Below are 17,816 nucleotides of genomic sequence, written 5' to 3'. Positions count from 1 at the left end.
CCTATACCCTTCAGCAAGGGTAGACGAAGGGTATTTTAGAACACTGGTGGGTAGGCCCTCTCCTTCCTGAAGTGTAGGGGAAGGGTTGGGCCAGCCTCAAAGAAGGGTAGAGGAAGAATAGGTCTACCCTTCCTATACCCTTCAGCAAGGGTAGACGAAGGGTATTTTAGAACATTGGTGGGTAGGCCCTATCCTTCCTGAAGTGTAGGGGAAGGGTTGGGCCAGCCTCAATGAAGAGTAGAGGAAGGATAGGTCTACCCTTCCTATACCCTTCAGCAAGGGTAGACGAAGGGTATTTTAGAACATTGGTGGGTAGGCTATATCCTTCCTGGAGTGTAGGGGAAGGGTAGAGGAAGGGTAGGACTAATATAAAAACTAAAAATCCATGAAGGCTACTACCCTTCCTTCACCCGCCATGGAGGAGTTTATTTTTATCAGGGATGTGCAGAACCTGCACATAGCTAAAGACACATGCATCATTAAGCCTTGGCAACCCATTTTTATTTCTGTACATCACTTAGTGAACAGGGGGCAAGGTGAAACAATTATTGACTCACAAATGAAAAGAAGACTTTGTTGACTTTCCCTGATTTATTTTCTTGGTACGACATGGTTCGATCCATAGAGGTCATTTTCAAGTACCTATAAGTAAGAGGTACCTGAAAATGACCTCTATGGATTGAAACATGTCGTAGTACCATGAAAATAATTCAGTGGAAGTCAAAGAAGTTGTCTTTTCATTTGTGAATATCAACTTTAATATAGTTGAGCCTGATGCCATTGAACGAATTATTGACTCTGCAGTCGAAGAATGCAACAGGTGACAATGACATAGAAAAGTAAAAAATTTAATTCTGTCTACCATTAATTCAAGTCCAAAATCAATTTACAAAGCTGAACGCACTTGCACATGAAACACTCTCTTCAAATTTCTTCTTGATTTTTTCAACTACAGGAACTGAGTGTCGAGATGAACCTAAGAATCTACTGGAGGGATACAAGACTCTCAACGCCTGACCTGGGAAACCAGTCCTCATATGTTAGTGTCAACCCTACCATCTTACTTTCAAAAATTTGGGTACCTGATGTCTATACTGGCAAGTACCTATATATTTTTTATGACAACTAAATATTCATTAGAAAACTAAATGTACTCAAACCTGATGCTCAGTAACACAGCTAATAACCAGAGGTTATACATAAAAGCCAATAGGATAGTTTAACAATCTTTTGCATCTATTGATAGTTTATAATGGCAATGCCGGCCTCGGTGGCAACAGGGTAACATCCTTGCCTGCCAAACTAGAGGTCACGGGTTAGAGTCCCACCTGGGTAGATTTCCCATGTCCGGGGCATGGTTGTTCGTGTACGTTTAATTGTTAAATTTGTTGAATACCCCGAAATAAAATGGCCAATATGAGCTGTAATCAGTGGTTTGAGAATAAAATAAAATAAACACATAAAAATAGCATTACCTTTGTGGGATAGAAATTATCTCACTTCAGTTGTCTAAAGATGGGCAGTGATGACATATCCTGAATCATTTACCCCAAACGGAAGATGGATATTGGCCTGCAAAATATAAGATGATGTTTTCAATGATAAATTATTAGTGAATAATCATTGTGGGTGAGTTAAATCCTTGAATTATCATCTAAATTAATAAAATCTGAAAAAATTATGTAATATTTGATAGGAATGCAGAATTCTTTGCATTAATGCACATTTCACTCAACAATCTACAATTCATTTGAAAAATTTAATATGTACACCATATCCATCTTGGATTTCACAGCATTGTATATTAGATTAGATTTAGCTAACTTGTAATAATGATAAATATACATAATTACAGTGGAAAACATATAATATATAAACTGAAAAATACTCATTAATTGTATGCTTTAATTTAAAACTTTACAATTTTTTCAGACTATGCTAAGGGCGTGACCAGTCAGAAGATATTGTCTCCACCAGTTTCACTTCGCATATACCCAAATGGAACAGTGAGATACTCAGCTAGGTAAGGAATCTCTGGTCAGATTCATAGCTACACTAAAAATACTTCCTTCATACCACAGGCTTTAGGTACATTCCCTTGAAAATTGCTGATGACCTCCTTTCTATGACCATAGGTGCTTCAATGGGAATACTGATCACTGAAAAACTCTTTGTAAATCACATTTATTGCTGGGACAAAAAATAAGCATGTAATGCAAAATGAACCAAAAACTATTTGGCTTTCCAGGCAAACGAAAAAATGTAAATCTGACATAGGATCCTTGGCTAGCTTTGCATTTTTACAGGGATTCATTTCACTAAGCATTCCATTAGCACGAACTGTCCATTTACATACATAGTGTTGCAGTTTGCACATTAGTCTGGTAAGTCAAAGATCGGTCATTTGATTCATGGTCTGAGTGAAATAATCTCTCAAGGACTTTTGCGGATTTCAATGCTGCAACATTGAGAATCCTCACTTTGTGATTAAACTAAATTTGTGAGGAAAGCATCAGATCTCCATTTAACTCCTTCACTACTAACGCCGGAAACATTCAGCATACTTTTCTTGACCTGGGAAACCAAACCAAAAAATATTCATCAGAAATTTTCCTATGCAGGCGAACGAATGCCGAAAATATCCGGCACCTTGCTCTCCCCCAATTATGACGGTTTGCCAGTACGCTACGTCTTACAATTAGTTTCAAAACCCAAAGCAGTGGGGATAAGGCCTTGCCCTCAAAATCCAGGAGTAGTTACCCAGACCCCTCGTCTCATACTACCCCTCTTTGCAGTAAGGAATCGTGGTCATGCAGTTTTTTATTAGGTCATTTTTCATAATAAATATTTGTTCCTCAAAAAATCTAACTAAGAATTGAATTCTTTGTCTTTTTAGCAGCGTTCACAATTTTTAAACAAAATTCTACCAAAAATATTGACTACAGTATATGTCTGAATATAGTCCTCCCTTTTTTTCCAAAAATGCCCGTGATAAAAGTTAAGCGGGGGGGACTATATTCAAACCCATTTTTTAAATTTTTTCCCGAAACTCAAGCCTCAAAATTAGGGGGAGGGGACTATATTCAGAGGGGGACTATATTCGGAGGAATATGGTAATATCTCGATTTTAAGTATAAACATCAACATGGAGATTATTGATGCATTAAATTAGTTAATATTGATGGTACAGCTTCGTTCAAAATTTGACAATTCTCAGTCAAAAATGCATTTCAGAGTCCCCAAATTACGTCCAGGCAACAATTATCCATGTATCTAATTCATATAAAAAAATCATGAGTTGATCGGTAACCAATCGGTTTGAGTTTTCAAATCGGCAGGGTTATAAACCCGGAAAGGAGGGAGCCTAACTACCCCTGGAGCCCGAGGTAATACGGAGTCCCCACTAGGAGGGGTCAAAAAAGGTTGGTGCCAAGAGTGTGTGATTATACGCGAGACCCCTCTTAACAAATTTCCTGCAAAAATGCTCCATACAGAGGGAAGAGAAGAGTCTCTTGGGGCTCAGTCCAGAAGTCAGGCTAGGGAGAGAACCCCACTGTCTCAAAAGGGTTAAAAGTGAATAAAATACTCCCTATTCTTGTTTCAGATTCACAATGCACTTTGCCTGCCCCATGGAATTCCGAATGTATCCCGGTGATTCACAGAGGTGTGAAATGAGACTTGAAAGCTGTGAGTATTACTGTTACTTTAAGGACTTAAAAAAACACTAGATCATTTCAAGTAATAAACTCAAACAGCCTTGAGGTTTAAGCCTCAATCACACTCTCATTTTTTCCATCCCTCTGAGTGACAGCTTCAGTGATAAGTTTTCAGGGACCAAAAGAAATGATCGCTCCACCTATCACTTTCTGAATCACACGGTCATTTCCACCATCCCTTTTTCCCCACTTTCCATATTTACAACTGTCATTCAATTAAATGTCAAGTGTGGCATTACAATAACTGTTAGCGGCCTTGTGTTCAGATTGGCCAAAATATGGTGCCAACCATGGTTTCAGTTACCAAAAAACGGACGTACTGAGTGATGGAAAAAGGGATGGATAGCCCATCCCCCAAGCCACCCGGTCCCAAACGGTCATGTTTTCTGATATCTGGTGATTTTTCCGGGTATTCTTCCGCGTTTATCCATTTTGTCGGACAATATTTCGCCAACGTTCCAGTTGGCTTCCTCAGGTCCACTGAAGTGTTGATGCAGAAAGTTGTTCATCTTATATACACCCCGTTTGCCGCCTTTTTTGTGGAGGTGTGCCCTGATTGGTCAGGATCTCTGAAGACCCTTTTCCGCGCGCTGGCGAGATTGTAGCCGTCCTCACGGTTGAAGTTCTTTGTCGTTTTGGCGATTTCAATTGCCTCCCTGATTATATTCGGGTAGTAGCGGCCTTCTTTGTTCAGAAGAGAGGCGTTGTCAAAGTCAATATTGTGTGTCGGTCCACTCCATTGGTGTTCCGCCACCGCTGCCTGGGTGAAATGTCTATTTTTTACTGCCTTTCTGTGCTCTTGGACTCAGCATTTCAGTGCTTGTGATGTTTGGCCGATGTAGGACTCACCGCAGCTGCATTTAATTTGATATACTCCTCCACAGATGTCTTTAGAGTGGTGGTCTTTCGTGTTGACGAGGATATTCGACATCTTGGTGACGCATTTGAAATATTGTCCGACAAAATGGATAAACGCAGAAGGAAGAATACCCAAAAAAATCACCAGATATCATCATAATCTCCGCGGAAGCCTACTTGGAAAGGTCATGTTTTCTGCCATTGCTGGAGCTATCCCTCCAAAGGAATAGAAAAAATGATCATGTGATTCAGGCTTTACAGAAATTTGAGAAGAGGATTGATGATGGAGGATTGATAGAGGTTTAATGATTGTTGACCAATTATAATGATGGTGAAGAGAGAAAAAACTTTGATTTTAATTGTCAAAAGCAAATTGTTAAACAAATTTTTTTTTGTTTAACAAAAATTGTTAAAAAGCAAAATCATATCAACTTTGCTTTTGCACATCACAGTTCCGTAGAGAAGTTTCAAACAAAGCTTCACCATTTCAAGCTATGGCATCCTATTAGGTACATCCAGTATGTCTAAAAAAGGTAAATTATAAAAGTATGGCTAGCCCACAAATGAAATCATGCACCAGAAGAATGATTGACCTAACTTCATCACTCCAGGACAAACAGATCAACTGCTTAACCACCTTTTTATACAATACCCATTACTAAGATGGCAATTTGACTACAATTTGAGTACGACATAAATGAACACAAATAGAAATAACTATCCATCAGCTGGGGCTGTTAACCATCAAGCTCAGTGGTGTTTATGGCCCTGCAAACAGCATTCACTTTATTCTATGGCAAATTTATGTATTTCTTTACATCCATTCCTCCACAGATGGTTACACAAGAAAAGAGCTCAATTTCTCCTGGAAAAATGAAAGCCGGGTCACGAACATTGACCACCGCTTGGCCCACTTCGACTATTACCTGGAAGTCATTGACGAAAAAGGAGATGTCAACTTTCCATCAGGTAATTCTATGACAGCAATAACTTTTTTCTCAAGACCATTTATGATACATACATATGAACGTTTATTGTTGATTTTTTCCTTATTGAATTAAATTCATGGATAAAAAGACTATTTAGATTTTATAAAAACTAAGCTAATTACCATTAGTAACTTGGATGCCATGAAAATAAGGATTTGGGTATATTATCTGAGATTCAATGAAATTTTGGATTTGAACTCTCACTAATTTTTAACTAATCTATATACATCAGTTCCATCTAAATTTATTTTTCTTCAGTTCTGCACTCTGTTCTCTAAGTATACCATATTTAAAATACATGCCAGAGAATATGAGGTAAACAAGTAAGTCTAGGATGTTTTCAAGGATTTCAAAAAAAAATTTAAGGTAGGCAGAAAGAAAGAGAGGATTAATTAAAACTTAAGAGGTTCAATGGGGTCCTTCAATTAGACCAGAAATCACAATTTATTAACAGAATTCTGTAGACAGAAGGGAAAAATCATGTACAAAAAAATTTTCCCCACTCAGCCATTCTCCAGCAAGTTAAAAATAAGATAAATTCAAAATTTTCCACCCACTTTTCATGAATTCGTGATGTCATCAGATCTCTCATTCATTTGAAGGTGTATACATTCTGGGTTTAACTCCATGCCTGTCCATATTTCTTCCGGACAACAGTTTTACTAGCGTTGCGGTCAATTTCTTCAGGTCACTGAAAAAACGATTCAGCATCTGAAACATCTGAATAATCATAATGATTTCATCAAGTTTACAAAGAAAATGGAAAAATAAAACAGCTTACCATTCTTCGATGACCTCATGAAAAACAAGAATGACGGAACACTGTGTCATGAGGAATACAGAAAGAAGATTCACACCGAGAGTTACCTTAAGTTATCTTCAACCACCAGCCACAGCAGAAAAATATGTACTGCAATCAGGCAGAGCCTAGCCATGGGGGATGTTTTCCAGGTTACAAACTACTCTTGATCCTTTAAAATACGTGCCAAAAACTTCATCCAATTTATATACTTTAGTTTAATAACTACTCGTACAAAATTACTGTTTTTGAGTCCTAAAAGTCATGTTTTCAACATCAAAAATCCCAAAATTTTCCTGGAATCCGATTTGCTCTTGGGTGTATTCTATACACCCTCAAAGGACCCCTAAATCTCACGTAAACCCCCCCAAAATCTTGGCTACCTGACTGTAACCAGGACTCTCTTTAGCACAGCCCACTCCATTTGTAATAAAAATTCATTGAAAAATGTGAAACATCATCTGAGGAAAACAATGGAGAAGAATGGCTATCACTGAGATGTCATCCAGAAGGTTGGGAGATAAATGGATGTGGCCATGAAAACCACCGGTGGTGCAGCGAGGGGGAGGTTTTGGGGGATAAAACCCCCCCCAGAGCTCACAGAAATTTTTAAGTGAAATCTATTTTGACTAATTGGATTAATATTTCTTATAGAAAAGTGTGAGGTTTAGTAAAATTTGCAAACATAATTTTATTTCACAGGAAGCTATCCAGCCATCACCCTCGTTATCAACCTAAGGCGTCGCCTGAGTTATCACCTCCTACAGACCTACGTTCCAAGCACTATGTTTGTCGTAGTTTCATGGCTGTCATTTCTTGTGCCTCCAGAAAGTGTACCAGGAAGAATGGCTATTTGTATGACAACGCTTCTCACCTTAACGGCCATGTTTGCAGCAGTGAGGCAAGAACTTTATGTTGAACTATCATTCTCATAATACAGTGAAACCTCTTTACATCGCAATGGAGGAGACCAAAATTTGGGCAATTTGATGTATGGAGGTTCACTATAGATAGGTTTTAGTGATATGCACCATTTTTTTCAAATACTTTGGAAATGAAAGGTACTACTGTCTTTTAAATCAATATATATGTATATGTTAAAACAAACGTGCATGCATTAGTGAACATCTATTTATTATTTAATTATAACAGAAAGCGAGCACTGTCACGTGATTTTTACCATCATTCTAGAGAAAACAATGTGATCTCTCTCAATTCAACAGTCACTTAAAATGATTAATAATAATAATAATAATAATAATTTTTATTCACTTTAGGCAATAACATTTGCATAGTTTCGTCAAATTGAATCAAATTAAATTTACAGAATTACAGCATATCAAAAAGAAGAAAAGAAAAAAAAAATTTTTTTTACAATAAAGGGCCTCTGCCCTTATCATACAATACATTCATATCACATTATATATACATAAAATAGTACAGTTGTATTATGCAGACCTTGCCTTACAGAGGACCCTCCTTGCAAAGCAAAAAAAACTCTTCCGATGCATAAATTGGTTTTTGGAGCATAAAATTCCTCAGTTCAGCTTTGAATTTATTCAGAGAGTCTATACCCTTAATACTGTGAGGGAGTACGTTATGCAGCTTAACCCCTTTGTGATATGGTCCATCTGAATTTAATGTAGAGGATCTTTGCTCAATATGTATATCCATCTTAGATCTCGTGTTATATTGGTGAATGTCACAATTTAACTCATACATGCTCATATTCCTTTTAACAAACAATATAGCTTCAAATAACCTAATTATGGATGAGAAAAACACTCACTCATGAGGCACAGTACCACGATATATCTAAATTGAAAAATATAAAATTCGACGAGGATGGGATTCGAACCCACGCGTGCAGAGCACATTGGATTAGCAGTCCAACGCCTTAACCACTCGGCCACCTCGTCCTTATTTATTAGGATCGTCCGATCGTCCGACGTCCTCGTCCGATTAGGATAGTTGGATACCTTTTTTCTTATTTACTGTTAGGTATGCTCTCATATGGAACAAAATGGCCTTAACTAATGATTAACATGAAAATTACAGCATATTAAAGGTGTATAAGAAAAAAAAGGGTGAAACATTTATCGCTGAAAATGCCATTCCATGTACTTAATCGCGGGTGCATTAATGGTCTCTAGTTGTCTCGGTACGATTTGTGGAGGTAGTTAGGCTGTCTTGGGGGTGTCTCCTTGGTATGATAAGTGGAGGTTTTACAAGATAAGGAGGTTCACTACAAAGAGGTTCGTCCATAAATTTACATGTAAATCTGACGGGACCGTAGGGGTGGTATAAAGTATGGAGGTTTATGATGTAAAGAGGTTCACTACATAGAGGTTTTACTGTATTAGGATGAAATTGATTGGGATCACTTTGATGGTTAAAACCCCTCTGAATTTCCCTCAACCCTGAGATGCTCAAGTTGCCGATATATCAGCTTTTAGATTTTGTCATTAAGCACTCTTAAGTGCTGACACATCGGCACCATTTTTACTCCCATGTAAAAATATTTGTCCACAATATTTAGAGTAAGTGAGGATTTCTCGGGTCTCACACCAGATAAGCTCCTCTGTATCTTCTTCAAACGTTTCGATGTGCAACTAGTCCATCATCCTCAGGGATTCAGAAATCCAATGACAGTGCAGGGTTCCCACTCAAACTAAATTATAAAATTCACGGTTTTTTCCAGGTTTTCACGGTCTAAATTTCGCCAAATTCACGGTCTTTTGATAAGCCATTTTAGGAAGAAATATTGATCACGTAACAATAACGGGCCGCACTTTTAACTAAACTAAAAATTTAGCAAACGCGATATTCGCCGGGAATGCAAACGCAGCAATGAAAGTGCTCTTATGACGTCGCATTCTTTGCCAAAATTTAGAGCCGGCTGAAGGTTGTGAGTGGGAAATGGAGGGTGGCAGAGAAGTCAATTTTTCGCCAGGATTAATGAACACTTTAGCTACCGGTCTTCCAATCACAGGATTAAGGTCTGTGTTAACGTCATGACACACGGACCAATATTTGCACTTCGAATACACGTGTGGAGATACATGCGTGGACAGGGTCTGCGAATGACTGACCTTGAAATAATGATAGACGTATCGATTTTTCTTTTGATCAGTCAATCATAGATCTGCAATCAAGTTTGAGAGGTTTTAAAGTTTTACGACGAAATTCACGGCTTTTTCCAGGTTTTTTCACGGTAGACGAAATTCACGGTTTATTCACGGTTTTAAGGTTTTCACGGTTGAGTGGGAACCCTGCAGTAGCAGATTCAGAAAAAACTCAAGGAGTGGGGGGGGGGGGGGGCAAAAAAGATATTTTGAGCTACCTTTGCTCTTGTCGTCATAACAAATAATTAAGTCAGATGCAAAGTTTAAGAAAGCTTTATTTAATCTTTTCCTGCCGGCGCCTACAGTTGGAAAACATTTTCTATGGTACGAGTACCATGAGAATATTTTAAACCTCTCTATACAGAGCTCTTTTTTTTTGGGTTGTAGTTAGCCTGGTACATATTTTCGTCCCTCTGGGACTCAGCCCAACTCAGGGACTTAGCCCGTTCTTTTCCGCGGCCACTGGACTACACCCAATAACCCTATCATAGCACGAATGCACGGTCAACTTATTGCATTACCAGTGTTCTTTTCAACCAAATATTGTATTTGATTTTCAGTAATTTAATCTAATAAAAGAATTACTAACATTTTTTTCGGCATTGAAGAATTTTAATCGGGTTTCTAGCATTAATAACTACAAAGTTAGTAAATAAAATGTAATAAGGCTAGAAGTCTGGAAGTTCGTTACTTTTAATGCTAAAATTTTGTTGAAAAATTGCTTACGCACAGAACAAAACAAGGAATTCATTTCAAAGTATAAAATAATTGTTGTACGCAACAAAATATATCACTTAAAAAACTAATGACAATATAACCACTTTGCAAAGGATTCCAGCAGTGAGGATGGTCATAAATGAGTGGGAGGGTCGGGCTTAATTTCCAAGGAGTGACCCTAAGGACTCGCTAAGCTGGGTCTCAGGCCGGGCCTGCATGCATCAGACAAATGCTACCTCAGCGGTCACTTCCCTTCCCTCGTGTCGGCCAGAGCCAACGTCCAGTCGTTTGTGTTGAAAAATCTGCGACAGCTATACCCGACGTCAGGTGTTCTGCATTTGATAATGCCTGTCCACTCCACCCGACATCCAGCGTGAAAGGCTAAACTGATTATACGTATATACAAGGCAATGCCATCTTATGATATTAAAAAGTTACAATAGTGGTTCTGCAATGTTAGGGAATGTAGGTGGCCATGCAAGGGGGTCATGCACCCCCCATATGTATCTGCCGCTGTCCAATGATTGGACGATGGGCAAGTTGCAGATCAAAACGTTGGATGGAGATATGGAGGACCTTACCTAGTTTAAGACCCAAGAAATCTTCACTATCATTGATCGCTGGGAAAAAAAACCAGACATTACATCATATTTTGAGTTAGTATCACTCACTGGAGATTATAACACATTTATCTCTCCCGATGAAATGATATTTCTTCTACAGTATTTAGTGAATTGCCATGAGAAAAAATTAGCCTGGGCAGGGAATTGAACCGCGGATGTTTGACTTTCAGTTTGGCCTAACATCTAGTACCATGAGCCTCAGTAAAATTGCCATGGGAGATCAGGAACCAGGATAGCATAGTGGTCTGCAAAGTTGCCCGGAAAGCCAAAAATCCGTGGATCGATTCCCGGTCCAGAGGAATTTTTCCTCATTGCAATCTATGTGTATTACACTACCGTTCACACGGCAGGCTTTGAAATTTTATACAGTATTTAGTGTTTAACATACACAAAAGAATTTGTCTCTTCTTCCAAATGTCTCATGACACTTTAACATGGGATAATTATTCAGGTTAAGTGCTTGTTACATGTACCACCGATTCCATCAATTAGTACATACTACTAAAATTGCAGAGACCACTAAAGTAAAAAATAGCCTCTAAAATTTTTATTTTCTAGCCCATAATATTACAAGTACAATCAGTTTCACTTTAAATAAAAAAATTGATTTCTCATTGGAATAGGAACTTGCATATCGTACACTAAGCTGATCTTTTAAATTTCCAGGCAAAATACACCCAGTGTCAGCTATGTGAAGGCATTGGATATCTGGATGGTGGTTTGCATCCTATTTGTGTTCCTAACCCTAGCAGAATATACTTTGGTCCTCAGGTAAATGAATTTGTACAATTATTAGGGTTGAAATAATTAATATACATATAATGGTTATTGTTGTTATTTCTGATAAATGCGGTATCCAGGTTATTTCCTCTCAACCTTTTGCTCCTCTTACTTGGCAGCCATTTATAACTTAATACACATATCTCGATAACAAATTTTCTGTATGAGAGGAAATATGTAGTAGGACGGTGAGTTTATGGCTTATGTCATTAACTGGTATCAACAAAGTATGTACATAGTTAAGTACAGTGCTACTATGAGGATATTTAAGGCTTAAGAGATGCATCATCTTTCAAATGACAAAAAATAATCAATGAAAGAGAAGAAGTGAAAGAAAGAAACTACTAGCAATAATTAGATGTACATATTATTTCACTTTAATTTTTGAATCCTTAGGCTCATTTTGTCTGTAATGGCTGTACGAGCAATATCAATCTCTTGGTAACACTACCAGTAGGAGGAGTGATAATGCAAGTGAAAACGACTTGGACACAGCATTTCCTGAAATATTAGAGAGACTGTGCCAAACTCATAAGCAATGATTATAAGATCAATGACATTTAAACCATATTTCAATAAAGTATTATTTTTCCTCATTTCGATAAATAGCCACATTTCCTAATTTCCTGCCAATTCTATCCATTTTAACAGATTGGCAAAGAATTTGAGAGTTCGCCGTTCCAAAAAAGATGAATCAACCAATGGTAGCAGAGGAAAATTATCGCAAATCCAGCCAGAGCTTGGAGCAGGAGAAGCTGGGAAGGTAAGTCTTCTGAGCTGCATGCAGTGTAACAAGATCTCAAAGCAATTTATGAGGAAAGGATACTCCAACAGGTAGAACAATTAAATGCCAAGATTTTCAAATCATTCAAAAAAATTGGCAACCCTTTCTGTGCTCTAAAATTACATGTATCTTCCACTCAGGTATAGATAAGCTTTTGTGAATAAAGTAAAAGTCCCTTATAACAACCTCAGAAGATCTCTGGAAAGTCACTCGTTATAATGCGTACTTATTAACATCCAGCAAAAATCATTTCTTTTCCCAGCTACTATGGCACAATAAGAGGAAAATTTGTATTATTTATGAATTTTCATTCATTCAGAAGTAAATATGTACACCATTTCCATTATAGCTAAAGATATTTTTACATTAGAATAAATATAGCCAATTTCTAGCAAAAATACGTCAATAGCTGGTGAAAATGGAGCAGGAGACAAAATGCAATTTCTTAATGCACTGATGTCAACCTTTATATTCGTGTAATAGATCTCTAAATGCATTTATTTCCAACATTTTTTAATAGTAAATTTTCTTCAAAAACACTTTATCTTCCAGTCATTCATTATGCATCTTATACCAAAGTTTTTCCAAGTGTACACATTCCATCAGTAACAGTGACATGCATGGGAGCAGACTACAATGTAGCACATTGTTGGCTTACCTCTCCGAATACACTCAATTGGGAAATGGTAGAGCTATTGACTCATTTCATAAAATGTTCTCGGGATCGCCTCCGGGTCAGGAACTGTATAACTGCCGACGTTTCGATGTCCCAGGGCCTCAGCCCTGAGGACGATGGCCGAGTTGGACATCAAAACGTCGGCAGTTATGCAGTTCCTGACCCGGTGGCGATCCAGAGAAAATTTTATGAGGTCTATTTGCTGGGAAAGCACTAAATCTTTCTATTGACTCATTTATCAACAAACTGTTGGTAACCGCTATCTTACCCCTAATTTACCCAATGCTACCCTCACTGTAGGCCACAGTTGTAGAGCAGACTTCTACCGTAAAAGATTGAGAAATTTTTCATGAGGGTATGAGGCCATTGTATGCCAATGGGGGTAGACTGAAGGATGTATCTTCCCAACATTTTGGTGGAAGCATTCAAATTGCCTTGCTGGCTCAGAAAATAAATTTGTATACAGATTCATATAGTGAATGTCTTAGTTTCTTTTACATTTTTTACTTTGACTTTCAGAATGGAGATACTGGCACCCAGACCCAAAAAAGCACAGGCTGCAGCATTTTACCTGACAGTCGCAATTTCTGGTGTTTTGAAGCATACTGTCCCCTGGAGACTGATCATCCTGGGGAAGTGAAGATTAGAACTCTTGAAATTTACTCAGCCATCACCATACCATTGTGCTTCTTCCTCTTCAACTTGGGATATTGGCCATGGTTAATCCATGGGTAAAAACAGTGCTGAAAAGTGTGCCAAAAATTTTGTGAATCACTGCATGCTTCAATAATACTCATGAGGATTATGATGAATGGTGCACAAATACAGTGACTTTATCATGGAATGACTAAGAGCAGAGAGGGAAAATCAGCCTGGCAAAATGATAATTCCATTGTGGTGCTTTTCCATTTTTAGGGTAATTAACCTACGACAACATCATTGGATAATGCTTGGGCTGATTTTTTGTGATGGACTTATAATACCATGGACACTACATCAAAACTTCCTATTTCTGCCGATTTATACACCTTAGGGATGATCAATGAAATCATCCCAATCACACAATTAATGTGAACTTCTTTTACAATTTTTATAAGAAAATAGTATCTTGCATTTTAACATTTTATGGCATTTATTATTCACAAAGCTATGTAATTCCTCAACTCATAAATAGATTTTGACATTAAAATCACCAATGGTTTTATGCACATGATATAGTTTTTTTATATTGAAATAAAAATTAACTTAACTACGTACGTGTGATAAGAGAAAGCCTAAAAATTCAACCATGTATTTTACATTGTGAAAGTACAATAGGTACATTGTTTCAAAACATTTTCCAGAAATTTCAAATCTCAAATTTTGTTAGCTATTGCATCTTCAGTATCTATGAAAATTTCTGGCAAACAAAACCAAGATAATATGTAACAATTATAATGCAAATATGCAAATTATATCATCATGAAAATAATATCAGCTTCTAAAAGGTAAAATGCATTGAAGTTGTTTGCAATACATACAGTGAAAAATGATTGTGACAAAAAGTTATAACTAATCATAGATTCATTAAAGATACTCTGTTACATGAAATTAATCCATTTAAGCCAGGATAAGCATCCAGAGTTCAATTTTTAAGTTATTATTATCTGTAAATGTGATGGCATTGTACAGAAATAAAACCATCACATCTAACATAGTATGTATACCTATATGTGAAATTGAGAACATCATTGGGATGTTTAAGTTAATTCTCCTCCATATCAGGTAATTGATGTGGGTTTTATGTTTGGAAACAATTCAAAATATTAAAATGACTGAGTGGCTCTAACAATGGCAAATATAGATCTATTTTTTGGGGAGGGGGGCTAGGCTGTCTGGATCACCACTCTCATATTCGCTCCTGATGGGACGTTACTTTCAGCAACTCCAAACACTGGTTATGGCCTCCAATGCAGAGAATAGCCTTAGTAAAAAAAGGTGTCCATGCCTGTCATGTCACTAGATATATTAATATTTATAATATTTTTAACAGGGAATACTTTCCAAAGTGAGACAGGAGATTTTGCACCACCGGATTTCCCCTTCTCCATCTCTCATATATTCTTAGGCTAATTATGCTTAGAAAAATGATGGATCAATAATTTAAGGGGTTCAAAATTAATATTTTTAAGTTAACTCATTCATATAAGAAAAACTAATGATGTTTTGTATTTAAATATGCCCAAATAATAGGGTAGTTTCCTATTATTTCTTTATTGCCTAAATCGAAAGATTATTACTCCTGGAGTACGTATTTCACGCTTTTAGATTTTCAAATGAAGATATCTATTTTTCGCGATTAAATGAAGGATGAAAATTTTCAAGCATACGAAAATGCGACGGGTAAGTATGAATGCCGGGAAAACTCCCGTGTGACGTCGTTCTGGTTCCCGCTGCCACAAGTGAGGTGACCTTGGGGCAAGGCTCTGAGCACTGATTAAGTCAGGATGCTAGCAGGTAGCAGAGTACCATGCTAGCTGGTAGCGCTTGGCTTAAATAAGGATTATTAATACCTTATCAAACGAGGAAAACTTTCCGACCTTAGCCAATTTTAATAGGTGATTATTAAGACATGTTTCCCTGAGCTCTGTGCCTCATTCATGCATTGGTAACCTCAGACGATGTAAAACTCCTATCTACTCGTTTATAGAATCTAGGTCCCTGTGACGTCACGTGGAGTGGCATCGCATGGGCGGCAATCTGGCCTTTTTCATATGAGGATAAAATTGACCCCTGCCATTCGTCTAAACCGGTGTTTCTAAAACCAAATAATATGTATATTATGTATACACTAATGGTGGGTAACGAATCACAATCAATGCCTTTCGTTTTCTTTGATGAAGGAAACTACCCTATTAGAAAGACCTATGAAGGTGTATCATTGCATGACACAACCATTCCCTCATGTATGATTTATTAAACAAATTCAGACAATATATCATACCAGAGGCGTAACTAGGAATATAGATTTGAGGGGGGGATGACGGGCTTGGAGGAGCAACCCCCCCCCCCCTTAGGGAATGGGGGGGTTTGGGAAAATTTGAAATGCCTGGAAATATATTTTGCATGATTTTTTCACTTACAATGCAGCTTACATAGATGCAGTTATTATATATCAAAACTAAACAACAGTTTTAACCTTTTCCCTACTATACACGTATATATACGTGTGGACGTTTCCTGACCTGGGAGACGACAGCCGTACATTTACGTGTGAGATTTTCCTCGCCAGGAAAACGTATATATATATACGTTTTCTAGCTCTCCCCCTTTTAGGACGGTCACGGGTTTACATCGTCTTTGTCTCGGGACCCAATCCTGCGGGGTTTAGGATTTACCCTCGGAATCCAGGAGCAGGTACCCGGACCCCTCCTCTTTTATAACCCCTCTTAGCGGTAAGGGATAGTGGTCATACAATGGTTTATCCAGTCAGGTTTCGAAATAAATATTTGTTCATTTCTCCAGAAAAAAACTAAGAATTGAATTATTTGTCTTTTGAGAAGCATTTACAATTTTTAAACGAAATTCTACGATAAATATTAACTTACATCTCGAGATATGTATAAAAATCAACATCAAAATTGTTGCTACATTAAATGCGTTAATATTGGCCTTAGAACTTCGTTTGAAATTTGACAATGCTCAGCAAAAATGAGGAATTCGATTCAAAGTCTGTAATTTGCGTGCAAGCAACAATTATCCATTTGCTAAATACATATAAGCAATACATAAGCTGACCGCGAACCAATGCCGCAGGTATGGTCGTAAACCCGGAGAGGAGGGAGCGCAACTACTCTCGGAGTCCAAGGTAATGCGAAGTCCCAGCGTGGAGGGGTCGAAAAAGGTTCAGCGAGACCCTTCTTAACGAATGCCCTTCAAAAATTCCCTACCACAAGAAAGAAGTCTCTCTTGGGGCTTAGTACAGCAGTCATGCTAAGACGAAAACTCCGCCGTCTCGAAAGGGTTAAATATTTTTTTTATTTCTCTGAGGCTTAGGGGGGAGGGGATCTATCCCCTCATCCCCCCCTATACTTACGCCACAGATTACAGTCCATATTTCCCTCCTACCCGGGAAACGTGGGGGGGGGCTTCAAGGTTACTCTTCACTTATTATGCCCCAGGGATCTGTTGCTGCATCCATTATATTCTCTCTTTCCATCCTGATTGAAGTCAAAAGTTTACTCAGCAATACGATGCACACTCAAAACATCTTAATCTTTGCTTTGAAAATATTTATTGGATTTCAACTCTCAGGTATCCATGATCAATTTGCACTATAGTGCTATGGCACACCATACCAGAGTGCCACTGCATACCATTAAATATATATGTGAAGACACCACTGCAAAAGAATATTAATAGGCCAACTAGGGAGGGATTAAAAGGGAATTTCTCCTCTAAATCCTAGAGAATAAGTTTGCCTCTGAGGTTAATAATTAAATTAATTATGTAATTATTAAACACTTTGATGCTCTCATCATCATTAGATATGGGCATGTAGACTTTCCTCGTTAAGGCCCTAATTTAAGAAAATAAACAATGTATATCTGTCATCCAAAGGACCTAAGTTACCTCAAATTTAAGGTACTTACATACATTTCTAGATGAATTTCCAACACTCCATGAAAACCTTTGGCTACAAAATTTCTGTCTGAATCTGCCTCTAGGTAGGAGAATGCCTTGATGATTTGTGAATTTTCATAGGTAATA

General features: G+C 37.7%; 1 protein-coding gene and 1 non-coding gene across 2 annotated transcripts in view; one reads left to right on the top strand and one right to left on the bottom strand.

The window, feature by feature from the left end:
- LOC124164005 (glycine receptor subunit alpha-4-like) overlaps nt 1-14,770 on the top strand; it is a 47,740-nt gene extending 32,970 nt beyond the window's left edge. Inside the window, exons 4-11 of the mRNA XM_046541156.1 lie at nt 956-1,097; nt 1,933-2,023; nt 3,605-3,687; nt 5,409-5,543; nt 7,065-7,263; nt 11,494-11,598; nt 12,259-12,370; nt 13,587-14,770. Coding sequence (XP_046397112.1) covers nt 956-1,097; nt 1,933-2,023; nt 3,605-3,687; nt 5,409-5,543; nt 7,065-7,263; nt 11,494-11,598; nt 12,259-12,370; nt 13,587-13,802 — 1,083 coding nt within the window. The 3' untranslated portion in view covers nt 13,803-14,770. The remainder of the gene's footprint in view (nt 1-955; nt 1,098-1,932; nt 2,024-3,604; nt 3,688-5,408; nt 5,544-7,064; nt 7,264-11,493; nt 11,599-12,258; nt 12,371-13,586) is intronic.
- Nucleotides 8,200-8,281, bottom strand: Trnas-gcu. Its single transcript has one exon. It is a non-coding gene; the product is annotated as a tRNA-Ser (tRNA).
- Nucleotides 14,771-17,816: the final 3,046 nt, after the last annotated feature.

Source organism: Ischnura elegans, chromosome 8 (genome assembly GCF_921293095.1).
Source record: "Ischnura elegans chromosome 8, ioIscEleg1.1, whole genome shotgun sequence".
In the NCBI taxonomy this organism is placed as follows: domain Eukaryota; kingdom Metazoa; phylum Arthropoda; class Insecta; order Odonata; family Coenagrionidae; genus Ischnura; species Ischnura elegans.
This window is presented reverse-complemented; position numbering and strand designations above follow the sequence as displayed.